The sequence below is a fragment of the Mastigoproctus giganteus genome, chromosome 9 (genome assembly GCF_048544385.1).
Source record: "Mastigoproctus giganteus isolate SK-2022 chromosome 9, ASM4854438v1, whole genome shotgun sequence".
Taxonomy (NCBI): Eukaryota; Metazoa; Arthropoda; class Arachnida; order Uropygi; family Thelyphonidae; genus Mastigoproctus; species Mastigoproctus giganteus.
The window spans coordinates 81,947,996-81,970,134 of NC_143583.1; the positions used below are offsets into that span (position 1 = coordinate 81,947,996).

The window sequence follows — 22,139 nt, forward strand, 5'->3', positions numbered from 1 at the left end:
GAGGAGCTTGGTGACATTACCTGTGAAGCTGTAGTGGTTCTCCAGGAGGCACATTAGAAGATTAATCAAAGGCAGCTTTCAGATCAAGGAAGACAGCATGAAGAACAGAGCGTTATTCCCAGGCCTGAAAGGTTTTCAAGTTTAGAGCCTGTAGACATGTTATTGGTGATCTTTGTGAGAGTGCATAGTGTGTGTGTGTGCTGAGGTTGCTGGAAGAGGATCTGATTAGTGACCGTTTTGAAACTGCACTTCTCTAAGCATTTGAAAAGAGGTGAGGAAATAGAATTGGCCTGTAGTCAGTAGTTGAGTTGGGGTTTTGCACTTTTGGAACTGGGACGACTCTAATTCAGCCAAGCAACTAGGATGACTCCCTGTTGTAGGATTCTGTTGTACAGCCCCGTCAACTCCTCGCTGATGAAGTAGGAGGCAATTTTTAGACAAAAGGTGGGAATAGAGTCACTTCCCATTGTTTTCTTATCGACCAGGATGTTGATGGCCTTGATTAGCTCCTCTTCATATAGCGACACTTTAGTGAGGTTAGTTGAGTCGTAGTGGGTACTGTTCCAGGGGAAGTCTGCCATTTCACTGTCTGTTTTGAAGAATCGAGTTATGTGATCGCTCCATTCGGCCAGGTCTAACAATTGTGGTGACCTGATTTGATTGGTCAACCAGGCTTGCTGTCCACAGGCTATCCTCTTCTCTATAAACTTGTCGATTGCCTGTTTCTTGGATTTCTGGAAGGTGCTTCTGGCTAGTGAATAAGCTGAGTATGATCTCTCTCTCTCTCTCTCTCTCTCTCTCTCTGAAGATAGCCTCTTGAATTGAGCATGTAGTCATTGCTTTTCTTTAAATTGGTGCATAAGGGTGTTGGGCCCACTATGGCTTCAAGCATGGGTGGATGACATTCTCTTGAAATGAGTGACAGCCATCTCTGAAACCAAAATGCTGCTTCCTCAATATTAATTTCATTAAGTTCTTTCCAGCGGTAGAGCCTAAAGAGGTCAATTGATGTTTAAATTTTTAAGTATTTTGGATTTTTTGCCATGAGGATCAAGATGCTTCATCTCTGATCCTCGAGTTTGGAGGTAAATGTCGAATTTGAACAGATTACAGCTTCTAAAATGCCATAGCTGGAAAAAATTCTCTGTAATGTGATCTCTCCATAAGAGGGTGGTACAAAGATGCCATGGATATTGAGATTTGACAGATCCAAAATTAACCTATCAAGGAGCTTCGTGCAGATGGCAGAGACAGGTTGAAGTCTCTCAGAATTATCCCTCTCTGGTTGCAATTGATTGTGGTCAGGGGCCAGGCAGAAAAGTTAATGATGCATTGATTTGTAACAGGTGGAGGTAAGTAGACTGTGCATACTAGCAACTGGATTCCACAGACTAGGTAGTAGCCAAAAAACAGCCTCAAAATCGCTACCAGGGTATGCCCAAGATTTGATCAGAGCTGTTGTCTCTGGCAGATTAAGACTCTGTCTCCTTTCCCATTTGCCACAATTGACTGATAACCGAGGTTGGTGGTTAAGGACATTATGTCCATGTCATCACAAAGTCAGGTTTTAATGAGGATAACAAAATCCTCATTTTGATATCCTCAATGAGGATAACAAAAGAGAACTAAGCTTGTTCTTTAGGCTTCGGATGTTCTGCATGAAGCATTTTACATGTTTATCATTGGAGCACTTAATCTGGATTAGGCTTTTTGGGGTTTCTTTTCACGAGAAGGGTAGATTATGGGAGGTTGATTTCCCTTGAGCAGGACCTGGAGCTAGCACTCGATCTCCTCATAATGCGCACTTGAATATGGCTATCTGAATTAGTTAAACTGTCGGGCTCAGTTGGAGTGGCAGCTGATGTTCTTTTGGCTGGTGTTGAAGGGGACTGCCTGGTTTGTTGCCTAGCTATGCTGAGAGAGGCACACTGCCCTCATCTGGTTTGGCCTGTGAATCCAGTTCTTCCTTATGGTCATCAAAAGATGGCACCACCAGGAGACCTGTGTTTAAATACTCGTCGATCTTGGAACCCTTGGTCTTGATCTGGAAAGAGGCATAGGATGGATGTCAGGTTTGGACCTTGAGAGGGATACCAGGTATGTCGAGTTGCTTGAGAAGGGTTGCAATTTGTTTCACCATTGTTTCTGGGCTTAATCTGCTTATAAAAATGTTGGAGGGTCTTAGCCTCCTCCCTCTACACTGTACGATTTTGATACCCCGTGTGTTAGGGTTGGAGCCAAATGAGTGTTGCGGTTCTCTCCTCAGATGACAGAGGTCTCTTTTCTGTGACTAGTTTTGCCTGGCTTGGAAGTCACATATGTGTGAAAATTTGCCTTTAGCCAGTGGGTGGGATGTAAGTATCACTGGGAGAGCTGTTGGTAAGCATACCAGCATATGAGGTGGACAGAACATGATGGGTGTTAGTTGAATTATTGTTTTATTCTTGGGCTTGTAGGGAGTTTTTGTTATTTCCTATGGATGCTCTGATTGGGATACTTCTTCAAGAGTGTGCAGCTGTTGTTGGTTCCAGTTGCTGAGGGCCCGAGTATGCAGGATGGGACCCTGCTAACGTGGTCATTCGAAGTGTCTGCAGATGCTCGTTTCCCTACTAACTGACTTGAGTGGATTTGAGTGTAAGAACCAGGCTTTATAAGGCTAGGAAGTTTGACAAGAGTAGTTTCTGTCCATTTAGGTATGATTGGTGGCTGAGATGTCAGCTTGCCATTCTGACTGGCCAAAGAACAGAGAGCATATGAGTGATATGCTTATTCTGGTTTCTCAGTGAGTGGATCTCATCCTTGAGATCTTCAATTTGGGATCTCAATTGGTAAATTAGATGGATCAAGACGTTTGCACTGCCTAGCTGTAGAGGAGGAGCTGACACTGTAGTTTTGGCATTAATTATTTGAGAATCACCTTCATCTTGGAAAGTATCTGTTGTGACTGGTTTGAGGTGGAGAACATGTTAACATTCGAGGCACAATTTTGAACAATAATTTCCGATGGGAAGCTGGGCTGAATAGCGCTGCATAAAACATGATTGGCAGTGCTATCAGGTGATGCTTCGTTTCCCACTGTTTTATCACATGTGATGGTCATGAGTGCAGGCTCAGGCAAACCAGCATTTCACTAAGACTACTGACTTGAATCAGTGAACATCCAGTCGATAGTGCTAGTTTCAGTCTGGGAAAGAGAAAGTTCAGATGTTTCAGAGTCATCTCCCAGGCATTTATCACATGTTGAATGTTCTCCGACGTTGTTTAGAAAGATAAGTGATGTCTGTTTTAACTGAGTGGACACAAAAGGCTATTTTGCATACATGACATTGAATGGTTGGTTTCTTCCCGTCGCGACAGGCTAGGCAGACTTGTTGCAGGTTATTCTGTTTCTGTGACATGCCTGATTTCAGGTCTTTAAATCACTTGGATGGGAAAGGTGATAAACAACGTTTACCCTTCAAGAGTTAATCTTTAAATCCAAGTTGTTTGTTTGCTCTGACACTATTAAGCTTTTATATTTGTGTTTCCACAGAGATGACTGAGAGAACACAAGAAAGCATTAATGGTTGGGACAAGTGTACTTAAGACAAAAGATAGAAGAGAGGGAGGATTTGCCTAGGTAGTTTAGTAATGTGAAGCATTTCAACTCGGTCAAGGTTGACGCAGTACCACCTTATGCCTTTAGGGTAATGGGGCATTTGCTGAATTCATGAAGGCTAAAGCGCTGTGCATACATCTTAATGGAGGAATATAAGCATGAGCAGAAATATTTAAATTAGAAAAAGCTGTTTACCATATCATGAAGATGATACCACATCAGGCTTGAGCAAAAGAAGAGAAATTCACTGGTGGGCAAATCATTCTATCAAGTTAAGTATAACTATCTAAAACTAAATTAATATCAGGAGCATAAACAGACACTGCCTGCCACAACTCAACCCCCCCCCCACATCATTGATAAATACAGAAAACAACACAGGGCCCAACAACAAACTGTGGGGGACTCCACTAATAACATTAGTCCAAGAAGAGCAGTGTCCATTGATTACCACTCTGTCTTCTCCTACTCAACCATCCTTTTATCCGTTGCAGCAACTTGCCCTTAATGCCATACTGCTCCAATTTGTACAGTAGTCTTCCATGTGCAACACTATCAAAAGCTTTTCTAAAATCAAAGTATATGATATTAAAATTATTTTTTGCATCCAGTTCCTTTGTGACCACATCATAGTATCCAATCAAATTTGTCAGACAAGACTTACCTTTAACAAATCCATGCTGTGTCTGAACTATAACTGTAGTCTTGTCTAGATGATCCTGCAGTGCTTCTTTAACCAGTGACTCATTATTTTCCCTGGAACAGAAGTTAAACTTCATCCTCTGATCCCATTTGTGAATTGGGGACACATTTGCACATCTCCAATCCATGGGGACCTCCTCTGAGTTGAAGGAAGCTTTCATAATTATGGTTAAGGGTTTGCTTACTTCCTTTGTTGCTTCCTTCAATATAACTGGATAGATCACATCCACAGCAGGTGCCTTTTTTATGTTCAATTTCAACAATTTCTCCTCCACTTTTCTCTCAGTTATTACAAAATCATTTAGTTCCCTGCTAGAGTTTTATAAGCTTCTAGCCTCCACTTCTCTACACACTTCCTCATGTGTGAATGTAGATGTAAAATAATCATTCAGTTTGTCAGCTATCTCAGCAGATTGATCAACAATCAAAACTATTGATATCAAGTGGACCAATCTGATTCATCCCCTTCTTTCTAGAGTTTACATAAGTAAAGAAGTCATTGCTGTTTTTCTTTGAAATTCTTTGCCAAAGATTTCTCATAATCTACCTTTGCTTGCCTAAGCTCCTTTGTGACTTGATTACAGACTAGCTTATATCTACTATAGTCTTCTGTGTCACCTGATAATTTATACGATACTCCTAGTTCAAATCAAATTTATTTACGATACTCCAAGCATTTGTGTATAAGCAAATAAATATGTGCCTATTTTTTAGTTTATATTATATTTTTAGTAACTCTTACACAGTGTAGTTCTGTGTTTTGTAAAAATAATAATTTTGAATAGTGATATTTCAAAATAATTTTAAAATTGGACTGATGGCTTAATTGGTCCTTGGTATTATAATTTTATGAAAGGTAGATTATGAGAAATCTTTGGCAAAGAATGCAAAGAAAAACAGCAATGACTTCTTTACTTATGTAAACTCTAGAAGGAAGGGGATGAATCAGATTGGTCCACTTGATACTGATAGTTTGATTGTTGATGAATCTGCTGAGATAGCTGACAAACTGAATGAGTATTTTACATGTACATTTGCTCATGAGGAAGACTGTAGGGAATTTTATAAAGTAAGAATAAAGTTATCTGGAGTGAGCCTCAGCTAACAAATGGGTCGCAGGTGGCAGATAGTGAATGGCCCATAGTAGGTGTGTTAGCTGCAAATAACCAATAAGCAGTCCTGGACTGAGGCAGCAGAGATAACAGAGTGTGGAGGGATGAACTGTGGTAGGTTCATTCTTTTTTAAATGCCACGATAACTCAATGACATCTCTGTGTCAAAGTGAGGAAATACCACCCTATAAGCGTTGGCAACTTGCTGCCTTGCAAGAAGAGCTGTTGGATATGCAAAGGCTAGGAAAAGATATCATCATCATCATCATCCATTTTCAATCCACTGCAGGATGAAGGCCTCTCCAGCAACTTTCCAGTTCCTTCTGTTTTGAGCACTGGCCATCCATTTACTACCCACAAACTCATGAATTTCATCTATCCATCTCCGCCTTTGTCTTCCAGGTTTTCTTCTAGCTCCTCTTGGATACCATTCTGTTATTTTCTTAGTCCATCTGTCATCATGTCTTCGAGCTGTGTCCTGCCCAGGACCATTTTAGTTCTTTAGTTTTGATAAGAATGTCCTTTACTTGAGTTTGTTGCCTAATCCATGTGTTTCTCTTCTTATCTAACAGTCTGATTCCCAATATGATTCGTTCCATTCTTCGCTGTGTAGTTCTCAACTTCTCTTCCATTCTTTTGGTGAGTGCCCAAGTTTCACTTCCATAAGTCATGGTGGGGAGTATACATTGGTTCATTATTTTACGTTTCAGACAAACTGGGATATTGCTCTTCAGTATGTGACTATATTTCCTGAATGCTATCCATCCAAAATTTATTCTTCTCTTGACTTACAGCCATTTATCATTATTACAGCTAATGACTTGTCCCAGATAAGTATATGACTCCACCTTTTCAATTACTGCTCCTTCAATCATTATTTCCCTTTCTGTGGCATACTTGTTCATCATTACTTTTGTTTTAGCCATATTCATCTTGAGTCCAAAATCCTTACTGCCTGTGCATAACTGATTAAGATTTTCCTCTAATTCGTTGGGACCGTGGCTAATGACCACAATGTCATCTGCAAATCATAAATGGTTTAGGTACTCTCCGTTCACATTGACTCCTTTCTGCGACCAGTCTAATCTTCTGAAAGCTTCCTCAAGGGCAGCAGTAAACAGCTTCAGAGATATTGTGTCTCCTTGTCGTATTCCTTTCTCGATTTTAAATTTGCTACTGTCTTTGTCTAGTCTAATAAAGGAGGTAGCACTCTCATATATTTTCTTCAAAATCATAATATATGGGGTATCAATGCCTTGTCTTTCCAGTGCCCGAAACATTGCCTTATGCTGTATGGAGTCGAATAAGTTTTCATAATCCACAAATGCCAGGCATAATGGTGTTTTATATTCATTTGCTTTCTCCATTAGCTGTGATATTACATGAAGGTGATCCATAGTTGAGAATCCTGTCTTAAAGCCAGCTTGCTCTTTCGGTTGATTCTCATCAAGTATTCTTTCTAATCTGTTAGTAATGACCCTTGTGAACAACTTGTAGATGTGGGATAGCAAGCTAAATGGTCTATAATTTCCAATTTCTGATTTATCTCCTTTCTTATGCAGCAAAACTATGATTGCATTATTCCACTGCTTAGGTGTCACACCTTTTCTAATGCACTTTGTGCATTAGAAAAGTGTTATGTGTTATGTCTCTTCCTCCCAATTTTAACAACTCTACAGTAACTTCATCTTCCCCCGGGGTTTTCTGATTCTTTATTTTCTTCAATGCATGTTCTACCTCATCAGAAAGAATATTGGGTATGTCGTATGTGTTGCTACTTTGCAATCCATCTTTCCCACTGCTGGCATCATTCCCCTGCTCCTTGTATAATTCTCTATAGTAGTCTTCTGCTATTTGAATTATGCCTTCTCTGCTGTTTATAAGTACACCATCGCTATTCTTCAGTTTCAGTATCATTTGTCTTTCTGTATTACTGCTCATGGCTGCTGATTTAATTCCTTTGTTTTCCCTTAATGCTTGTTCTACTTTTCTTGTGTTAAATCTTCTTATGTCCTCTCTGAGTCTCTTTCTAATGGCTTTGCATAACTCAGTATACTCAATTTTCTCCCTGTCAGTGTTTTTCTTGCTTTTCATTTGTCGTCTTCGGTTCATCATGACAAGTGTTTCTTGACTAATTTTTTCTTCTTTGGATTTCTTTTTCCCTATAGGTTTCTTGGGCTTTATCACTTTCAAAAAGTTGTAATATTCCTCGTCGATATCTTGGTCCTCAGCAGTCTGCAGAAGCTCATACTTGTTCTTAAGTTCCAGTACATACTGCTTTTTCTCCTCTTCTGTTATCTCAAAGACCTTTGTATTATTTACTCGAGTCAGTTTTTTCCTTTCCTTTGCTACATCTATATCAAGTGTACATCTTACCATTCTGTGATCACTTCCAACATTTACCTTATTCAGGACAGTAACATCATTCACAATATATCTTCTGTTAGTGAGGATGAAGTCAATTTCATTAGTAGTTAATCCATTTGGACTCTTCCATGTCCACTTTCTGTTCACCCTTTTCTTGAAAAAAGTGTTCATTACTGACAATCCTTGAGATTCTGCAAATTCCACAAGTCTTTCACCTCTTTCATTTCTTTCCCCAATTCCAAAATTTCCTATAGTTCCCCTTTCTGCGCTGTTTTGTCTTTTTCCAACCTTAGCATTGAAGTCTCCCCTAATAATAGTGTAGTGGGTTTTCTGCTCATCTAGAAGACTCTCAATTTTGGTATACATTTCTTCAACCTCTTCATCATCATGGCTCGATGTTGGTGCATATATCATTATAATCTTTAGCTTGTATCTCTTAGAAATCTTGAGTATTAGTCTTGACACTCTTGGTGATGTACTTTTGAATTCCAAAATGTTGTTTTTAAAATCTTTACGGACCAGAAACCCAACTCCACCTTCACTTCTTTCACTGTTTCCATTGGTGTAGTCTCTGGTCCCTTAGCTTGAGGGCTGAGGTGTCGAGATTTTTCCAAGTGCCAGCACCCCGGCACTTGGAAAAACACTTTACCGCTAAAAATACCATTGTTACAAAGAAGCTGGATGGACTTAAAGGAAAATGACCTATGCACAGAAAAAGGAAAATTCGTATTGGTACATGGAATGTTTGTGGACGCTCACATAAGACACAAGAGATAGTTATAGTTGTAGATGCTAAAGAGATGCATCTTGATATACTTGTCATGACCAAAACAAGAGAAAAGGAAATTAACAGATTGGAGATTATGCTCATTACTGGAGTGGGGTTGAAAAATCAGAAAGAGCCAAAGCAGGTGTTGGTGTTTTAGTGGGCAAGAGACTAGAAGGATTTGTTAAGAGCTATGATCAAATTAATGAAAGATGCATCAAAATCATTATCAACATACATGGCCAGGAAATAGTTTTGTTCGACACACATGCACCTGTAGATGACGTGGCCTGATGCTGAAAAGGACAAGTTCTACCATATGCTTTATGAACAAATGGATTTAGTTAAGAAGAATCAACAAATAATAACTGTCTCACATTAAAGAAATAGAAGAAATAATGGATGGGTAGGATCAAAAAGAAATGACGATGTAATTGGACGCTTTGGTGAGGGGACTGTGAATGACAACAGTGAGAGGCTTATTGATCTTTACAAACAGTACCACCTGAAAATTCTTAACACCTTTTTTCAACACAAAAATATCCATAGATATACATGGGAGCAACCATCCCCCCCAGCAGAAATTGATCAGACTATATAATTTTTCGCCAGAAGTCAGAATAGAAAACAAAAGATAGTAGGGTAATGAGATCTGCCAACTGTGGTTCGGATCATTACCTGGTGACTGTGGATATATTTTTCAAATACCAGAAGCATCAAATGAGACCTAATACTACCATTCAAGATAATAGGGTAATGCAGGAAAATATTACTTATAAACTGGAACTACTATCTCACAAGAGTATAAAAGATCTTTACCGAGAAGACTTCAAAACATGTCTCACATTAAAGAAATAGAAGAGTTGAATTTCTTGTAAGACAGCATTAAAACGACCATACATAAGGCAGCTAACAAAGCACTAGGCCAAATGGATAACAAATATAAATAACAGTATTGGTGAAACGAGGAGGAAGCCAGGTTGGAGAAAGAAAAGAAAAGGGCCTATAACAAATGGTTAATGAATAGAAATAAGGAAAATATAGGAGAATATAAAAGGTGTAAGAGAGCAGTTAAACAGAAAATTGCTGCAAATTCAAGAATGCAGTATGGGAGAAAAAATGCCAAGAAATTGACAGCTCGTTAGGAGGAACACAATTATCCGAAGCTTGGCAGAGCAAGAGAACACTGAAAACAAATGAATCTTGATCGAATAAAAACTTTATTGATATGCCAACTTGGGAAAATCATTATAATAACATCCTTAATGAAAGACAACCTCAATATCAGAACATAATTACCCCTCCACCAGTGGATAAAGGGAAGATAGAAATTATAAAACATTATGTACTAGACTGCACAAGGTTAATGAAGAATAAAAAATATCTAGGCTTTGGGAACATAGCTATTGAACTTATTAAATATGGACCACCAAGTTTAATCAATCTGATTGCACAGCAGTTCAACAGATGTGTACAGCTAAGAAAAACACCGAAGGAATGGAAAATTAGCTATATACCATCCATTTATAAAAAAGGAAATAGGCAAGATCCTGGAAAACATAGAAAACTAAGTGTGAATTGCACTATGTCTAGATTGTACTCTAAGGTGCTTCGGTTAAAATTACAAGGAAATAAAAGATTAGCGAAGAACAAAGTGGAATTAAGTCCGGTCACTCATGCGTGAACAATGTTTTTTTTTGCAGCAACTAGTGGAGAAAAGAAGAGCAAGGAATAACGACATCTACTTTGCCTTCATCGATCTAGAAAAGGCTTACGACTCTGTTCCAAGGAAGGAATTATGGAAAGCCCTACAACGAATGTCAACTGATCCAGAACTTGAACTGATTAGGGAATTATATGATAACAACATGGCATTTATTAAAGTTGGAAAGGCTATCACCCAATCTATCCAACAAAGGGGCTGAGGCAAGGATGTAGCTTATCATCTTTATTATTTTATCTTTTCTTGGAATGTGCCATGCAAGAATGGAAAAGAAGCTGTTATGGAATGTGGGTACCAATTAATGACAGATATTTATGGAATCTCAATTTTGTCAATGATCAGGTCATCATAACACAAGAAGCTTATGATCTGGAATACATGTTAAGAAAACTGCATCTTACATATAACCAATGGGGTCTCAATATCAATTTCAAAAAAAAAACAGAATTCCTAAGGACAGCGAGCATCTAGACGAATTGGAAGTTACACAATCGACTTCAAGTATCTTGGCTGTCTTATAACTAAGGAAGGACTGGGGAAAGAGGAAGTTAGCACACAAATTCATCAAAGTAGAAAGATTCTTTGTACCCTCAATGCTATCTGGTAGGACAACAATATCTCCCTAAGAATGAAAAAACATATCAGGCAGTCATTAATGGAATCGGTACTTTGCTACGGATGTGACGTGTGGACACTGAAAGAGGGTGACAAAAAGAAGCTTAGGGGTCTAGAGATGGGCTACCTTTGTCACAGTGCTAGAGTTTCCAAGCTGGAGAGGGTTATGAAAGAGGAAATTAGAAGGCATTTGCACATAGATGAAGATATTATAGAATGAATTGAAAATAGGAGGCAGAGATGGTTTGGACATCTTCTACGCATGAATGAAGAAAGATGGCCTAAAATTTTATATGAGTAGATACCACAAGGAAAGAGAAGATGAGGGCACCCTAGAAAATCATAGAAAGAGGGTGCAATATCAACTATGAGAGAGAGAAATTTGAAAGTTAAAGATGCCCAAGTCCGGCGACTTTAGAAAATGGGAACAACAAGGTGACAATACGTCACATAAAGTTGCACATACACTGGTGTTCAAATAAATAAAGTAGGCATATGGCAATATTTCTTACGGATTGCATCAGATAAGATTGATATGCGTAGGTTGTGACGTAATATTGCGTTAGCTGTTACTTTCAGCTATATAAGCACCCTCTGCAAGAGTTCCAGTCATTCCTTGTTTGTGTCAGGATGGCAAGTTACATGCAGTTGACTCCACGAAGAAAGGGTGCTATTGTTGCTTTATGTGAGGAAGGATGATCTTCCGTTATATTGCTTAGTGTCTTGTAATCAGTCGACAGTGAGTAGATTTATTTCCAAACTCAAGATTACTGGATCTGCTGGTAGGAAAAAAGGAACTGGATGCAAACGAGTCTCTACACCAAAACAGGACCGCGTTTTGAAGCGCTTTATGCCTTAAAAACCGTAAAGCTTCTTCGTCTGAGCTGAAAAGAGAATGGGAAGAACATACAGGAGTGGTAGCAAGTGCGGTAACAGTCAGAAGACGCCTCTTCAAAAATGGACTTGTAGCCCATCGTCCTAAGAAGCCCCTCCTCACACAAAAAAATGAAAAAGGCCCAATTAATTTGGTGTAAGGAGCATGTCGAATGGATCCCTGAGCAGTAGATCAGTTATTTTCTCGGATGAGAAGAAATTCAAAATGTAGTTTGTCTCCCATCAGAGCTATGCTCTGATGGGAGACAAACTATTCACCGTAGATGTGGTGAAGAATACCATCCAGACTGTATGGTGCCTACAGTGAAATTCCATACCAGCCAAATGATATGGGGGTGCATTTTGTATTGTGGAGTAGGTCACCTGCAGTTTATAAAAGGTTTTGTAAATGCCAATGGATACCTGGCTATATTGGAAGGCAAATTGCTGCCAACCATTAGAGACCATTTCAACCTGCCAAGTAACTGCATCTTTCAGGACAGCTCTGCTCCTTGTCGTCGGGTGAAAAGTGTAAGTAGGCACTTCTGTGGTGTGGTTACATTAGCTTCATTTCTGCATTAGAGGTTCGACAGTACTGTGTTTACATTTGTTACAGGTGAAAAAATGGTTGGAAGAATGGTCCATTGCAACTCTTAGCTGGCCAGGAAACAGCCTGGCCCTGAATCCTATAAAGAACTGTTGGCATCATGTGGAATGTGCAGATGCCAGAAAGAAACCAAAGACCCTTTGTGAACTTCAGGAAGCCATAATTCGTGTTTGGAACCACGAACTATCAGTTGATTATCTTCAGAAATTGATCTTGTCAATGCCTTGACAGTGTGCTGCTGCCATCTGGGCCAGAGGCAGTTCAACTAAATATCAGTTTGCACCTGGTAAACTTTTCATTTTGTTTTCCATTTAAAATGATAAACTGAAGCAAATTGAGGGCTTCTGATAACATTTCAGCCATAATTGTCGTGTTTGCAAAAACTGTTGTATAAAGGTTATAAATGCTCATTTTGGAATATTTTGAGAGCACCTGTCAAATATTATTTAGCTTTGCCTTAACTATTAATAAATATCTTTTGTTTATATTTCTATTTGTGATGCTAGTCATTAATGCAACATACCATCGCAAAAAAGGGTTTGAAATGTGAAATTCCTAGGTGATGCACTTTCTTTGAGCACCAGTGTAGATAAAGAAGAATAAACTTATTACTGAATTATACATTTTATACTGAATTGTTTCAGAAAATTGAATTTACTGAAACAATTCAGAATTAATGTTTTTTTTTTTAATGTTTTCCAGAGAAATTCTGAAAAAACAGATCAGTTGAGTTTTGAAATGGAACACTTCAGTCAGTACTAAAGTATGAAGAAAGAAGTCCATCAGTGTGTAATGTTAGGAAAATAAGTGACAGTCTGTAGTCATTATGCACCGAACTATACTATTCCATTCATTATGGAGAACACTAAATTTCTCTTTCCCACTTTAAACACTCTTTCCCACTCATCCAGTTAATGATAAAATGCATCATTTGTGGTTTGTCATTAAAGGCAGACTTAACCGTTCAAGCTATGGCTTGAGTAGCTAAGCCTAGGGGATTATAGCAGGGATAGGGAGGTGATTATTCCCTTGTATAAGGCAATGGTCAGGCCGCACCTTGAGTACTGTATACAGGTCTGGAGGCCTCATTTCAAGAAGGATGTAGAGCTGCTGGAACGAGTACAGAGAAGGGCAACAAGGTTAGTGAACGGAACGAGGGGTTGCTCTTACGAAGAAAGGCTTAAGTTTTGCAAATTACAGTGTCTAGAGACTAGGCACCGGCGAGGTGATCTGATAGAGGTGTACAAAGCCTTGAATGGTTTGAGCATGCTCAATGCTGATGGGATACTGCCTCTTGCTCAGAATAATCACCTGAGAGGGCATAAATTCAAATTGAGGAAAGACAGATGTAGGATAGATGTGCGGAAATTTGCCTTTAGCCAGCGGGTAGTTGGTTGGTGGAACAGACTTCCATCCCTTGTTGTGGAAGTTGATAGCCTAAATAAATTTAAGGCTCAGCTGGACAGGAATTTCGGAAGAACGGAGGGGTGAAGTGGAAGGGCTTTTTTTTTTTTGGCTGATGCTGCATAAGCTTGCTTTTCTTGCATCATATGCCTCTACTAATGCTAATATGTGACCTGGGGATTATATGTTTATGATTATATGTAATCTGGCTTGTGGAGATATCCAGTAAAATTAACTTCTCCCTTAAACCTGCCATCCCTTTAAATACTAAAGTCAATTTTCCCAAGTGTTGGTGAAGATGGAAGGCTCCACATCTAATTATCAATTAATCACATAAAATTTTTAAAAGTATCAATGAATTAACAATGTGCAAAGAATTCTTTGAAAAAGAAACTCATGACCATAATTTAAAATGTCAGTCAGTTAACTTTTCAACTAATTCTGAAATAATAAAACTATTCAACTACTGCCATATATCTGGAAGGAGAAATAAAATTTCAGTAGAATTTTCAATGAAACATTTGAAAAACTGCTTTATAAAGAAACTTACAATGAAACAAATTTCACCATTGATTTACTGACTGTTTCTGATACAGCTACTAAACATTGCACTGTATAATGCTGTTGCCGAAGGACAAAGAAGCACTGTTTACCTACAGAAAATAAGAGGCAGAAAAATTATAGCAGAAACAGAAGTAAACACAGTAAATTCATGTTACAGTGCTCTCCCCTTTTAATTCTTCTGGGTCCATGGTCAATCCTCTGAAGTAACATGCATTTTTTAACATCCACAGCACTTCCTTTTAAAATACTTGTGTGACAGTTTGACTTGCATATTAACCATTGCTTCATAAACAGTGCAAAAAAAACCAAAAAAAAAAAAAAAAAAAAACGAACTGAAAAATCAATGTTATCTGCCAAGGTACTAAAGAAATATGAAAACTGACTGCAAAATGCAATTCAACTTGCAATCTTTTAAGTTATAGCACTCTTTGGGGCAAGTCCTTTCGAAAGCACTATAACAGGAATTTACTGGAAATGTTTTCATATTAATAAAAGAATTGCTATATTATGTATACGGCAGTTTAGAGCACTGGTAGCAGCAAAAAATAGAAAACAAAATAAATTGACTGAAATATAGCACTTATTAAATAAATAAAGCCTATAGTTCAGTTAGTTATATATTACTATTTCTTTTCATTTAATTACTAAGAATTTATGAAATGATCGTACCTACAGTACATAAATGAAATTGATATTTAATAAGAAATCACTAACTAATTAATATTAACTTATAAGAATTAATAATTTCATTATAGATTTAACAGTAACTAGTAATTATTTAAAACAATTCAATTAGTTTATTGCAGGTATCCACCCCTTTCAATTACAGTAACACACCATCGGTGCCTCCGTAGCCAGGTGGGAAGGAGCAGCAGTGCGTAGCACACGCTTCTTAATTAGACCGGGGTTCGAGCCCATCACCACCAAATACAGAGGATGCAGATAGGTCAGGGAATGACCACCGCATATTCCCGGAGCAATATGGCCTTAGTTGCTAATGCTCCTAAAAGCCAAATAACAAACAACAGTAACACACCGATTTACAAACACGATGCATACAGAATGAGCCAGTAAATCAGAACATCTTATAATTGGGGATTAACTTTCTAGATATGTTGACGATCCTGCTCAGGATGCTCACAAACAGAATGTGTATTTTGCATCTACATTCACACATGAGAAATTTTTTAGGAATGGGGATGACATAAGTGAGTCAAATTCTGTTCGGGAATTGAATGACTTTGTGATAATTGAGAGCAAAGTGGAAGAGAAATTGAAGCTGAATATAAAAAGGGCACTAGGGGTAGATGGGATCTATCCAGTTGTTATATTAGAGAGGGCAGCAAAAGAGGTATACAAATTTTTAGCCATGATTATGAGAGCATCCCTGGATTCTGGGGAAGTCCTATGAACTTGAGATGTACTCTCAATTCACAAAAGGAGAATAAATAATGACAGAGCTGTTAGCTTGACTTCTGTTCCAGAGAAAAGAATGAAGTCACTGGTTAAAGAAGCAATGCAAAATCATCTAAACAAGAATGCAGTCACAGCATGGATATGTTAAGGGGCAATATTGTCTGACCAAATCTGATTAGGCACTATGACACAAAGGAACTGGATGCAAAAAATAAATTTGGCATCATATATAGCTTCAGTAAAACTGTTGCCACTGTTCTACATGAAAGAATGCTGCACAAATTGAACACTGTGGCAGAAGACAGAAGGTGGTTATAAATGGGCACTGCTCATCTTGGACTAATGTTATCAGTGGATTTTTGCATGGTTCAGTGCTAGGTCACTTATTGTTTACAGTATTTATTTATAAACATATTGATTAAGGCATATCAAGCTTATTGTCTAAGTTTGCAGATGATACAAAAGTTGGCAAGACCGATGACAGGAATTAAAGCATAATAATGCAAAAAGGCCTAGAAAAATTGGACAGATAGTCTGAGAAGTGGCAGTTGAGGTTTAATGTTGATAAATTCAAATTACTGCAAGTGAACAGCAATAATCCCAAATTAACGTAAAAACTGTATGACACTACGCTCAGGACAGTGGGGAATAAAAACAGAACTGTAGGTAATTGGCAAGTTGCATAGATAAAGTCTATCTGCACTGCACTGCACAGATAGATAGTTTTCTGTGCTGTGCAGATAGACTTTTGTCAATGAAATACAGGAATTTTGCCATTAGGGATAAAGAGGTAATTATCTCATTTATATTCCCTCCCCTGGGAGGATGGCCCAGTACCAGGGCCGGATTTCCCATTAGGCATTGTAGGTACTGTGTCTAGGGCCTACAACAATTTTAGGGTCTACGAAGGAAGGGGAAAAAAGTAAAAAAAAAAAAAAAATAGGAAGGAAAAAGCTTTCAGACTTAAAAATAATGCAACTATAAAACTTCAACATTATGCTTGCTTCGGCTTCTCATTGTAGCAAAATCTTTAATAACGTCCTCGAAGTCCATATGACGAGTAATATCGTTCTCGCTACATAGAAATGCCAATGATGAAAAGTGATCTTGGCTCATAGTTGAACGTACACTGTTCTTGATCTGCTTAAGTTTCAAAAATGAATGCTCTCCTTCAGCTTTCGATCCAATTATGGACAGATCAATTCTTAAAGCTATGTGTATGTTTGGGAAACTAGTAATCAGTTTATCTTTTATTTGTGCCTTTATTAATTCTGCTACGAATGTTTTGTCCTTGTATAGTGGCGAAAACAATAGGAATTCATCAACGAAGTCTACTTCTAAGTTGGACTAGTAGGTGTTGACTAATGCTGTGGCTTTGGATCGAATTTCTTCTTTTGACATAGATTTATCTATAAGAAAACTGAAGGTAGCATGCAATGTACTGTATGCAGCACGTCGTTTTGTCATTTCTGCGACTAGTACATTTGCAATATGTTAAAAAACTTGAATTCGAAATGTATCTTTTGCACTTAGTTCTGCTGGTTTCAACTTCCTTTTCTGCTTTCGGTCTTCATATTGTCCCTAATCAGAATTTGGAACAAATTCTTTTGCCATTTTTTCAAAATCATCAAAGTTGTCTTCGTCTTGAGCATCAATAAAATAATCCAGAAGAGTATCATATAATTTCACAATTACACATAACTCATTTCCAGGTTCTTGAATTGCTTTATTTACTCAATGTTTTTTAGAAGATCTTCCCAAATGATAGTCATTAATGCCATTTCTAACCTGTTCAGTTTATTTATCAAAGCTTTTGCTTCATGAACCACTGTTGGTTTTTATTCTTTGCATTCTGAGATATCAATGAATTCTGCACAAATTTTACTGTAATTTTTTTTTCAGTGATCTCGCAGCATCGTAACGTGATGACCATCTTGTGTCAGATAGATTTTGATTGAGACTGTATTCTCCATCGTGCTCAATTTAGACTATCTTTGTGGTGAGGCTGCAAAGAATGTGTAGAGCGACTGTAAAATGCTGAAAAAATTAATGGCAGCCAACCAGCTTTCTGTGGATGTGGTCCCTACTAAATTAAGATTGTGTGAAGCACATGGAACATGGAAGTCAACAAACTACTGCTAGTTTGTTGACTTCCTTGAATCTGGCTTGGACTCCAGAATACATCCCATTCATATTAGCAGCACTGTCATATGACTGAGATCTGTAATTTGCTACATCTATTCCATGTTTATCAAGAACAGATGCTACTGTGTAAAAAAGACATTTTGCATCATGCTTTTCAATGGGAGCAAACATCAAGAAATGCTCATGTACTTCGCCATCTTTTGATACATAACGAATAATGACCGACAACTGATCTGTGCAACTTATATTAGGAGTTGAATCTATGCTGATGCTGTAATATTTGGCTTCTTTAATTTCAGATGTGATGTGTGCCAACACTTTTGACCCTAATACATTGATAAATTCTTCATATATGGTTGAAGACAGGTATGAAACAGTTTCACTTCCCAGATTTCCGTACACTCTTTTATAAAAGGATCAAACTCAGATAGAAGATCAATACACCCGAGGAAGTTGCCATTGGTAGGATTATTGTGTTGCTCATTATCACCACGAAAAGCTATACCTCTTTCTGCCAAAAATTTTACTACCGCAACTACTCTTCTTAAAACTTCAGTCCAGTATTTAATTGCTTTTTCCTTCTCGATTTGCAATTTTATGTCAATCTGGGTAGACTTTTGGAACTGCAACATATTAGATATAGAAGTGAAATGCTCTTCTGATTTTTCGGTGCATTGTGATTCTTGCATGTGCATTTTTCCAGTCATTGAACAGTTTGAAATTGATTACATATCTCATTAGGTCCATCTTTAAATAACATACACACATAACAATACAGTTTTCCAGTAGATTTTGAGAATATTAGCTAGTCTCTTTTAACGACCTTGTCATTTCCCATTTTCCTATAAAAATATTCTTTTCTTGTATATCTTTTTACTTTTTCGCCAAAATTTTTAGACTGATTTCAAATTGCACTCTAAATTCTGAGACAGCATATTATAGGCAAAGAAGATGAGATCAGCATTTATTTTCCATTAGCTGGATCAGTACTGAAATCTGATAGTGAAACAGTAACAGATGTTTTTTGGGTACTTGTCATTCACAGGCTCTGATTCTAATTCTATATCAACTTGACCTTTATTTGTTCCTTCATCAGGAGGTCTAGAGGAAGGCCTATGAATGCCATCACTAAAATCTTCAGACTGGTTTGGAACATTTATTATATATTTATTATATATTTTCAGGAGTGGTTTGAAACATTTATTATATATTTCAGCATTGAATTTTTCATTTTACCCAAAGCTTTTTCTTTTTCTTCTTTCTTTTTTCATAACCAGATTCGGGTTTTCACATATATCCATCAGACATTTTAAATCATGTCAAACACAGTTAACACAATTTTATTCTAGGATCAGAATATGAAAAATTGAAAATACAGCTCAACAGTCTTCTTTTAAAATTCACACTATTTTCTTAAAATGTCACACCACAAACTTATTCCACTATTTACTACCGCTCTCTTTACATATTTGTGGGTACAACTGTTTTTAACAGGAGAATGCACGTTTAACTTTTTACGAAACGAATCAATTTAACAAGATAAGCATGAAACAACAGTCATACACGTTCATATGTGCATGTGCTGCTGCGCTGATCAACTGCTCATACTTGCATTACATCAAAAGATCTAATTCGCAGTCAGTATGTTAATACAGTATAATTTATTATAAGAAATATTTTACTCCTCTTTTCCCACTTTTCGGAATGAAAAGTGCCAGTACACTCTTCTCCACTCTATCCCCATTTCTCTCTGGGTGGATGCTTCCAGCTGCATCCACCTCCTATTATTCCCTCCTTCTTCCCCCCTTCACTACTCTAGGGATCCATTTCCCTATAACTTTTCCTCCCCTCCTCTCCCTAGTTGGAATCCTTCCCTTCTCACCTGGCAGACAAATCTACTACCTCCTCTTTTAATAACCCCCCCTTGAACAGGATGGGCATTCAGTTTCAGGGAGTCCCCAACTGCCACCCTCTTTTCACTTTTATTTTACCCCCCCCCTCTTTTTAATAATAAGTATATTATTAAATAAGTAATAATATACTTATTTAGCCAAGAATAAGTAACATTTGGCCTCTACAGAGTTCTGTACACATCAGGGTATCAATCGCAGAGTTGAGGGAACTCCAGGTGCCACTAGTCAAATTACACTATATCCCACTGTATAAGGCAATAGTTAGGCTACATCTTGAGTACTGCACACAAGTTTGGAAGCCTCCTTTTAGGGAGGAGGTTGATCTGTTTGAAAGTGTGCAGAGAAGAGCAACAAGACTGGTGAGGGGAGCAGAACAGTGCTCTTACCAGAAAAGGCTTCAGTTTTGCAAATTGCAGTGTAGTGAGACTAGGCACCTGCAAGAAGATTCGATTATGATGTTTAAGGCCTTGAACTAATTCTTCAAATACCTCTGGGGTTGGGAAAGTTATGACTCATACTAAATGCAATGGAATATGCCAACCACATGACCAAAACTTTATTAAAATAAAAGAGGGTAAAATTTTATGTAAAATAAAATACACTGACAACTGTAGAGTTAAAAGTGATAAAAATATAAAGTAGAATTAAAATACATAAAATTAAAATATACATGAAATATTACAAGTTAAAAGTGATAAAAACAAGACCATAGCTTTCAAAGGCAACCACCTCCTTTAATAACATCAGCAGGATCACAACTCACAGCAGGTGCTACTGTAGGAGCATGGGAATTATCCTCCACTTGTGCACGATGATCAGAAATGGCTTGGAAGCGTACCAGGCATAACTATTCATCCCGTCCAAGGATTATGGTTTCAAAGAGTGGGTGAATATGGACTTCCCTATCTCTATTGATGGTACTGTGTTTTGAAGACCAAATCTGCAAGCTCTGGAGCCATTTCCATTAAGAATACCCATGCAAACAATCAACAATGACAGCATCATCTGAAGAAATTTGGTGATTCTCCTCCCAGAAGTTTTCGGTCACAGCAGATTTCTCATATTCTGTTGTCTCTATTGAAATAATAAGGCAATCACCTTTATGAAAGAAAAATTCTCTCCTCTTACCCTTAACAACAGACACATCTTTAAGTACATCCCACATCAATATATTTTGATCATTTCACCTACTAGTTCCTATATCTGAAGATATTTAATGCATGAAGGGTCACTGCTGATAATCATTTCAAGAGTACTGTTTTCTCTTGCTGCTTCTTTAAGATGCTAGTGTAGAAACCAGTCATCTAATACATGCAAAAAAGATGTATTGGATAATTGCTTAGGTCACTGGATGGGGTTAGGTGGCTCACACACAATCATGAACTACCTACCTGCAAGTTCCAATAAATATCTGGAAAGTTAAAGAGGCATGAAGGACGAGTTACATATCAGTCATCTGGTCTATAATGTAGTCCTACTCCCATTTTTGTTTTCTCAGTGTTTATGCCACACCAAACTGGCTAAACATTTCACTAGCCACCCACATCAAATGGTTACACTGCCTTAGATAATACATGCCTTAGCTAAGGATATAACCTCCCCTCATTCCTTCCTGTACACAGGCTAGAAAGCAAAGGATTATCCTCCACATGTGCATAGTACACTGACCTCACCACCCACAGAGATTTATTTCGCCTGGCAAATGGCAGAGTGCTGGCGAGGGCATTCAAAGGGAACTCAACCCACCTTAGAAGATAAAAAGAATGTGAATTTTAGTTTTCCATCCTTAGTCTGACTTTCAATCTACATCAATTGTTTTGCTACATGAATAAGTGCAGCTTTACAACAGCCCAATTTCTTAAGTCAAGTTAATGGAATTATTGTAAAATGAGAATTTAAAATTAGTGGCATCTCTCACATCCAAGTATTGAAATGTGCAAGCTTCATATTTCATAGCAGCATTCTTGAATTGTTAAGAAGTGCTGGCTGGTGTCCAATTGTTGAAGCAAGTGGGCATTCAGTTAGCTCTAGCAACATTCCCTCATTCATCACACAAATATACGTGGTGTCAGTTCCAATCTCAGTGATGTCCATTTCCACTTACAATCTGCCAAGCCCAACTTACTTTTTCTGACAGAATTTCAATTATCAGTTGCAAAAACCATTGCAAATCTTAGTTGCCTTAATTATTTGCTCCATGATTCCTTCCATTTCAAAAGGTAGCTTCGAAGCTTTGAAATGGTGCTGTCTGGGTGGTGGTATCAGCCAAGAATATGTAACATTAGTTTTCTCCACTGGTGAAGCGTTACTTATTCAAAGCAGTGCAATACCTCG

At 37.8% G+C, this 22,139-nt stretch overlaps 1 protein-coding gene across 1 annotated transcript in view; it reads right to left on the minus strand.

The window, feature by feature from the left end:
* AspRS (aspartyl-tRNA synthetase) overlaps window positions 1-22,139 on the minus strand; it is a 306,084-nt gene that overhangs the window by 268,501 nt on the left and 15,444 nt on the right. Inside the window, exon 3 of the mRNA XM_090380710.1 lies at window positions 14,318-14,420. Within this exon, the coding sequence (XP_090236836.1) occupies window positions 14,318-14,420 (103 nt within the window). The remainder of the gene's footprint in view (window positions 1-14,317; window positions 14,421-22,139) is intronic.